This window comes from Cucurbita moschata, unplaced genomic scaffold (genome assembly GCF_002738365.1).
Source record: "Cucurbita moschata cultivar Rifu unplaced genomic scaffold, Cmos_1.0 Cmo_Scf00052, whole genome shotgun sequence".
In the NCBI taxonomy this organism is placed as follows: domain Eukaryota; kingdom Viridiplantae; phylum Streptophyta; class Magnoliopsida; order Cucurbitales; family Cucurbitaceae; genus Cucurbita; species Cucurbita moschata.
In genome coordinates this window covers 96,162-104,105 of record NW_019268568.1, presented here as the reverse complement: position 1 = coordinate 104,105, position 7,944 = coordinate 96,162, and the positions used below count along the sequence as shown (strand labels likewise).

General features: G+C 34.5%; 2 protein-coding genes across 2 annotated transcripts in view; both read right to left on the bottom strand.

The window, feature by feature from the left end:
• LOC111436225 (GPN-loop GTPase 1-like) overlaps positions 1-328 on the bottom strand; it is a 5,965-nt gene extending 5,637 nt beyond the window's left edge. The window contains exon 1 of the mRNA XM_023073958.1: positions 200-328. The gene's annotated coding sequence lies outside the window, so the exon portion shown is untranslated. The remainder of the gene's footprint in view (positions 1-199) is intronic.
• A 2,136-nt stretch (positions 329-2,464) lies between these two features.
• The window catches only part of LOC111436224 (inositol phosphorylceramide glucuronosyltransferase 1-like), an 8,169-nt gene continuing 2,689 nt past the window's right edge, over positions 2,465-7,944 (bottom strand). The window contains exons 2-10 of the mRNA XM_023073957.1: positions 6,905-7,025; positions 6,476-6,661; positions 6,128-6,291; positions 4,725-4,832; positions 4,346-4,483; positions 4,122-4,259; positions 3,710-3,971; positions 3,473-3,596; positions 2,465-2,772 (exon numbers count right to left, since the gene is read on the bottom strand). Of these exons, the coding sequence (XP_022929725.1) occupies positions 2,631-2,772; positions 3,473-3,596; positions 3,710-3,971; positions 4,122-4,259; positions 4,346-4,483; positions 4,725-4,832; positions 6,128-6,291; positions 6,476-6,661; positions 6,905-7,025 (1,383 nt within the window). The 3' untranslated portion in view covers positions 2,465-2,630. The remainder of the gene's footprint in view (positions 2,773-3,472; positions 3,597-3,709; positions 3,972-4,121; positions 4,260-4,345; positions 4,484-4,724; positions 4,833-6,127; positions 6,292-6,475; positions 6,662-6,904; positions 7,026-7,944) is intronic.

Here is a 7,944-nt window from a genome sequence, read left to right as displayed (position 1 = left end):
AAAAAAAAAAAAAAAAAAAAAAAAAAAAAAAAAAAAAAAAAAAAAAAACAAAACAAAACAAAACAAAACAAACAAACAAAAAAACGAGTCATCCTTTCATTCATTAGACAAGTCTTAATTTGAGTTTCTCAAGTGAGAAAAATGACGTAATGCAAATGAGAATATCAGTACAACAAGAGAGTAGAAAATCAGTGCAAACCGTTAAGAGGGAGGCTAAGGCCGCACGAGCGGAAGAAAGACGGCGGCGACGATGGCGGCCACACTGTGCTGCTTAAAGCGAGAAGAAACCGGAGAGAAGGTGGAAGAACATGTGAGCGTGGGAGGGAAGAAGAACGTATTCAGGTTGAGAGTTCTCTATTCTTTTATAGTCAAATTAAAAATTGTCCCTTTTTTTTCAAAATAAATAAATAAATAAATAAAAATAAATATAAACAACGAATTTATTTGAATTTTAAAGATTTAGGAAATAAAAATCAACAAAAAAAAAAGGGTTCAAAATTAAGGGATAAAAAATTATTTGAATTTTAAAATATAAATCTAAGCTAAAATAAGTTACACTTAATACAAATTTAATATGAAAAAAAAAAAACAAACAAAATAAACCACTAAAGTAAAATTTAAAGATAATTAATTTGAAAATTAACAAAATTGATTTCGTGACTGGAATTATGGAGCTTATCATCTTTGGACGAAAAGATTTAATTTATGATTAAGTTATAAATAAATTGTATATTAGAAGGTCAATAGTACTTAGACTTTTAACTCGATTGTAATTATGAATAATTATCGATTTGCTTATATGATTACATTCACTTATACAACTTGTTCTATATTGCATAAGAGATAATTTTTCAATTTAACCAAGTGACCTATAATTAATGAATAAAAATGTTTAATTAATTAATTCATAATAACATCAATTTAATGGTTTAATGTTTAAATTAATATAAAAAATAAATATATTTAATTTTAAAATTTTTAATTAATATTTAATATTTTATCCCGAACTTTTTTAGTGCCTAAATAAGGATGTTTATTGCCTGGGGAATCCTGCTGAGTTGAGTTGAGTTGAATTTTTGGAAAATCAAAAAATTTGAGTAGTTGACATTTTCTTGGTTGAGTCAATCCCACCAATACGAAAATATGGTTACTACAACCAAACCCAACCTGAAAATAAAGAGTTAGATTGTTTTGCAAACTCTATTCGAGTTGTTCGAGTCACCAACAGAACATACTCGAAATTTGAATTCGTCCAAAAGATTTCTCTAACTCAATTCATGAACACTTCTAAATGTATATATATATACATAGTGAATTGGAGTTTAACACATACCGATAGACAAGACTATGACAAGGCGCAATTAGTCAAAGTCGTAATTGATTTTTTTTTTCCTTTTTTTTCTTTTCCTAAGTGATTTTTGAATTTAGCTTAAAAACATCATCCTTTAATCATTGTTTAATTAAAAAGATGCATTCTGTTATTATTTTCCTCATTTATTTGGTTATGATTTTGAAACATACAAATATTTTAATCACCCTCTTAAATTTTGAGTTTGAATTTCCTCGAGATACTAAATAGTAAGACATGTTTGTTAGATGAGATAGGAAGATAAGGTTTGGAACGACTTATAAGTTATCATGCTTGTATATCCAATGTTTGAGTCTCCAACAACTATTCTAGTAATTACATAGCCAATTTGACCGATGGACAAATACGTAATGAAAAAAAAAAATCATTCGTTTAATGAGAAATAAAAAAAAATATTGAAAATTCAAGTGTCTGAAGCTGTAGCAGCTACTCTCGAAGTAACGAAAAGAAAACCAACGACTGGAATAGGAGATTCAAAGTCTAATAAAAGATTCTTCACTTTTTTTTCTCTCATTTAAAACCGTGCATGAGACTTTCCCCTAGCACGGCTACTAAGTTAAGCGATAAAAGAAAGAACTCATCTTCTTGTTCAAATATTTATACACAACAATTTAGTAGACTTTTTTTTAAAAAAATATATTTTATTTGTCGATCGCTCCATGTCGTACCCATGTAACGAGGCAATCAAGAACTCTCTCCTTGTTTGAGTTATCGTCATTCTACATTAAAGATAAAGAGTCATTTAAGTTTAGGTTAGTCATCAAATTTATAAAGTTATTGAAACGTTAAAATTGGAGTTATTTTTCCTTTAAATTGTGAGTTGATTGAATTTATTATTTAACAAGGATTGTTTGAGTTTAAAAAATTTACAACCCGAACAACCTAAGAACACATCTACTTTTTGATTCCCAACATGCCAAACTTACACTCGTGCACTCACAACACAACTATTTGATTCCCGGGTTTCAGAACCTTCCAAACAAACCCTCTTATTCCAAAATGGACAAATGCCCCATAAACAAGAGAATGTGCGAACCAAGGATCGAGTGCATAGAGAATGTGCGAACCAAGGATCGAGTGCATGACTCATAATTATAGACCCAAGTTATGGAATTAAATTAGATAATTTACTTGAAACTACAAAAAGAAACAAGAAATCAAAATGTAGTTTTCAGTATTGTACAATGAATGAATGAGAGCTCAAAGTTATTAGTACAAGAAAATGGGTTATTTTACAGCACTGTTCAACTTTACCAAATCATCAACATATACTACTCCTGCTGCCGCCTCTTGCACCATCTCTGTTTTCAAGGCCTCTCAAGAATGATCTAATTGCAAGGTGTTCAGCAGCATATGTCATAAAAGATACCAAAACCAGCCCCCCTACCACCATCAAACCTAACCTGTCAAACACAAAAACCCAACATATAAGGTTCGATTGTTTCCAAGATGATAGGCACGATAAATAATACTAACAACCCAAGCCCACCGCTAGCAGATATTATCTTCTTTGCACTTTCCCTTTCGCGCTTCCCCTCAAGAGAGAGGTTTCCACACCCTTATAACTAGACATCGAGCGATGTACCAGTGAGAAAGCTGAGCCTCGAAGGGGTGGACATGAGGCAGTGTGCCAGCATGGGCGTTGGGCCCCGAAAGGGTGGAGAACGAAACGTTTTTTTTATAAGGGTGTGGAGAGGAGACGCATTTTAAAAATCTTGAGGGAAACCCGGAAGGAAAAGGAAAGAGGACAATATTTACTGACGGTAGGCTTGGGCGGTTTCAACAAGAGACCCACCCACAGACAGGTTCTTGACTACCATCACCTTATATCTCTACTGGAGAAGCAGCAAAAGAAAGGCAAATCACCATAACAACAACGATGATACAGTCTTAACGTTATAAATGTATTAAACAGAAACTTCATATTATAATCTTTACGAAGACTCGTGTCTTTTACTGATCTTATTCAAGTTTCTTCCACATTACGAGAAAATGCAAAGCTATGATACAACAGGAAAACTTTATGAGTTCAATTTTCAAGCAAGAACAGATGGTTTCCAACATTGTTACTGTTTGTGACAATAAAGAACACAAGTAAATTACCTCAAAAACAGAGCAGTAAATCCCAGAATACAAGGCAAAGTTGGAGCAACAACAGCCAAGAAAGCCATTCCTAGACCATAAAACCATGTGGCAACGTCACAGCTTGATGCCTGCCACTGATGATCTAATATAGAAGAGAAATCAACAAAACTTAGAAATTATGCATCAACAATATTTGGTTTGGTTGCTGATACTACACATTAGAAGTTGGGGGAGCTGCAAAGCATTAAAGCGAACCTTTAGCAGAATAATCAAAAGACTCAGAATCAGAGAAGGATCCTGCTTGTGTTGCCATTGATTTACCCCATTTGTAAATAAAATGGAGATAGCCTCCAAATAGTAGAATGAAAATTGTGAAGATCCACTCATACATCAACAGTAAGCCAGTCCATGGCATCACTTGCCTTGGTACGATCGCAAATGCAAGTGCAAGGGCAATTACAGCAGCAATAAAACAGACGAAGATTGACATTCCACCCAAATAAACAGGTATCTTGGACTGCACATCATCACAGGAACTTATAAACAAATCAAGATATAAACTTCAAGAAGACGAAACAAAAAGTCGTATGCTACTCTTCACCTTAATGAATAGTATGATTGTAACACGTAACTAATACTTAAATCGAGAGCTAAGGAGGAAATGTACCTGATGGTTCAAATTAACAGTATTTAGGGTAGAAAGACCAGTATAATTAATTGTCCCAACAGACTTTATTTTGTAGTAAAGATGCCTGACTTGATCGCATAACAAGTTTCTCCACGATGCATTAGAGTGCCACCGTGTCTGAGAAAAACAAGAGGCCGGTTAGATCAAATCGCTGTTCCTAACCTCGTAATAACTATTTGAAAATAATTTACCCTGTTGCTTACCTGAAGACAAGATTGGTAAAAATAGAAGATTAATGCAACAAGGGGAAGAAGAACAAGAATTTTGACAATAAGATCATCATTAGGATTTCTACCCCCACCAGTTCCAGGAAGGGAGTCTTCTAGCTTTTCTCTGACATTCTACAATCAGCTCAAACAAAAGAAAAGGTTACAAGTGGCACAACATTTTACACTCCTAAATAAGACAAAAATGCATAATAAGAATGACCATTTCGGTAGTCAAACTCGAGCTGCTGGACTAATGCACTGATTTTGAAGTGTATGATGGCAAATGCGCAACGTTATGGCACATGATAAACCGTACGTGTACACAGGCAGCAAAGGAATAGAAGAAACTATAAATAGAATTTGAGTGAAATACCTGCCAGATATCTACAGGTTTTAAAAGCCAAGATGTCCACCAGTCCCAAGGTTTGAGGGGGCCTAGTGTATAGTGGATAACCCGAAGTTCGCTCTCATCTACCATCCACTGCAAAGATATGCATAATGCTCAAATAAGAAGATTGCAGGAATTGACATAAAAATTGAAGGTGAAGTTTTTGTTTTTTAAAATGACAGCTCTTACGCAATCCAGAGAGTTTTACTTCCAAACAGAAGCATAAATATGAAGTCATTATAAGAGTTCATTTCTTTTCACAGATTGGATTAAAAATGTAGCGAGGGAACTATATGTCATGCAAAAATATAACGAGGGAATTTCCAGATCTAACCTAATAGGTGAAAATGCATACAAAGCTCCAACAAAAAACATATAGAAAGAAAAAAAAAACTGGATTAACAATAAGCATTCACACGTCAAATATTAGCAGACTTAATCCTCAAAACCAAGTACAATTTTTTTTTTTTTTATATAGTAAAAGGAAATTACAAAATGATGAGATCCTATCCACTGGATTACAGGAAACTTTTTCAATTGGTTATGAGCTATAATTATGAACGGGAGCGCTTATTAATTGGCACCGCGATAGGGACAAGAAAGTGACTGAAGTGAAAAAAAAATTTGGGGATCTTGTTTCTTATCAGTGAAAATCCAAGAGTTGTGCTCAGGCCAGATAGACAACAAAAAAATCCCAAACAAATTTTAGCTCTAGGATCTTCCTTCCTCTCTTGAATGGGTGATTGAATACAAATGGAAGTTCCGAATATTATAAAGAAGACAGTCGGCGAACCAAATGCTTATAAATATAATCCCAAAAGATACAAGCCTGTTTACATGGAATGAAAAGGTGATTTACAGCCAGAGCGACTGAATGAGTCTCCAAATAAATTGTCATCTAAACCCCACTTCTCATGGTTAATACTTGAATTGATTACTTGTCTTATTTTCCCATGAAGCAAGAGTTTCCATTTGAAGAGGAAGCCCCATTTAAAGTCTCCATTTGATTACCCATTCTATTGATTTTTCTGTGGTAAACCTCCAGATGTTTATTTTTTCAATGCTAATATCACCGGGACTTGGGAGTGAGGGGAGTAACATATAAACTTTTTAGTAGGCAGTGAAATGTCAACTCTTTTACAGCTGCAGGTATCATCGATAATAAACGTTTCCAACTACAATTTTATTATAGATCAAATAGCATTTCATTGATCCATCACAGATCAATTTTATTAACAGAGTGATATGGATCTAAACCTAAAACTCTTAAATACCATTCAAAGAAAAATACTGAAAGTAAATAATGAAGCACCGTTTGAGAGGCACGAGAATTCGTAAATATTCATTAAATTGAGGAAAAAAACCATTGAAAATGTCTGTAGACATACCTTGTTAGCAAGCATGTAAAGACCAACATCCGCATTATAAAGAGTAGAGAGTCGCTCCATTTCAGGGGCTGGTCTGGAATGTCGCACTTCTGGTGGTAAGTTTGGCTCAAAAACGTGTGCGTTGGGAAAATTAGAATAATATGAGTTCAAAAAGCCTTGATCCCCTATTAAATTAAAACCAGGGTGTTCATCAAAGTTTGAGACATAAACATCATCCAGTTATCCAACCATAAATTTAAAAATTTTATTTAAAATCTTCAAGTTTCTCCAATAGAACTAGCAAGTTTAATAATCACTCATAAAAGGAAGCATAAAGTACAAATAAGATTTAGGAACAGGATCAATTACCTCCGGTGTAAGAGGGCAAAGTATTAACTTTGCTCATCATGTCATTGAAAATAGTTTCAGACGGTTCCACAACCATAACACCAGAATTCAGCCTTTCAGAATGCTTCAAGTTGGCACAAAATTTGCTACATTTAAAAAGATCTTCTATATTTTTCAACACGATTGTATCTGCGTCTAGATATACCACTGCACAGTAGAGTAATAGAAATTAAACAAAGAGCAGCTAAACACTACCGCTGCACAACGGTGTAATAGAGATTAAACAAAGAGCAGCAATACACTGCTTTTGAAAGGTAGCATACACACAAAAAGTAAAATGAGTTATCCACCCAAATATCACCACACTTTGGCATCCTTTACCGAGGTTTTCAATGATTGACAAGAACGCTAAATTTTGTACGATCTGCACATTAAGATTAAAAAGTTCACCTTTCCTATAATCAGTCATGTTAAATATTTTCAGCTTTGTATAGACACCCCAAAATCTTGATGGACGAACTTGATTAGGATTTGCTAATAAAGTAATCTTCTCCACTATCCATCCATCCGCCTGCAAAATTATTTTCAGCAGCTGAGCATTTTGTTACAGAAAAGTAATCGTTGTAATGCAGAATACGAACATACATGCAAGCATACTTTAATTTTCCCCTCTTTTTGGCGAATAACCGAACTTTTATTGATAAAAGATGAAAGAATACAAGGGAGCCAATAAAAAAGAGGAAAATTACAAAAAGGGTCTCCAATCAAGAGAAATAACACTATCGAAAGGGTTTTGTTTCGCCCACAGGCCGAAATCTAAAAAAGGACCAAACCACATTCGGAGATCTCACAAACCCTCTAAAACTTCCATGGTTCCTCTCACCCAAAAGTCCCCATATAATGGCATACACCATTGCTTGCCACAAAAAACTTCCCTTTGTGCAAAAAAAAAATAACGAAGCCTAGATTGATTCCAAACTGCATAAGAAAAAAAATAAAATATGTGAAAGGTCCTCTACTACCCTCCTACAAAGGATGCAACACTACAACCCCATCAAGTTTGGTACCCTCCTTAACACCCTGTCCAAGGAGTTGAGTCTTTCGTGGAGGACCTGCCAAACAAAAAACTTGACCTCTTCTTGTGATTTTTCACCTTCCATGATGAGACATAGATTGAACCACGATAACCCTTTAGATGAACTGGGGTTCCAAGTACAAACATCTCTTCTGCCCAGATTGTAATGAAACTCCCCAAGCAAAGAAAGAAGATTGAGAATGCCCAATGTTTCCTCATTGGACAAAGCATATGGCATCCCTAAAGATTGAGACATGTGTGAAGACCAAATAGCCGCTACTGAGTGGTTCGCTTGCAATGATAATTGGAATAAACAAAGAAACAAAAGGCAAACGGGTCTATTCCCCAATCATTTATCCTACCAGAAGAAAAAGTGTTCATCCCATCCCCAATCGAGTGAAAAAAAAAAAAAAAA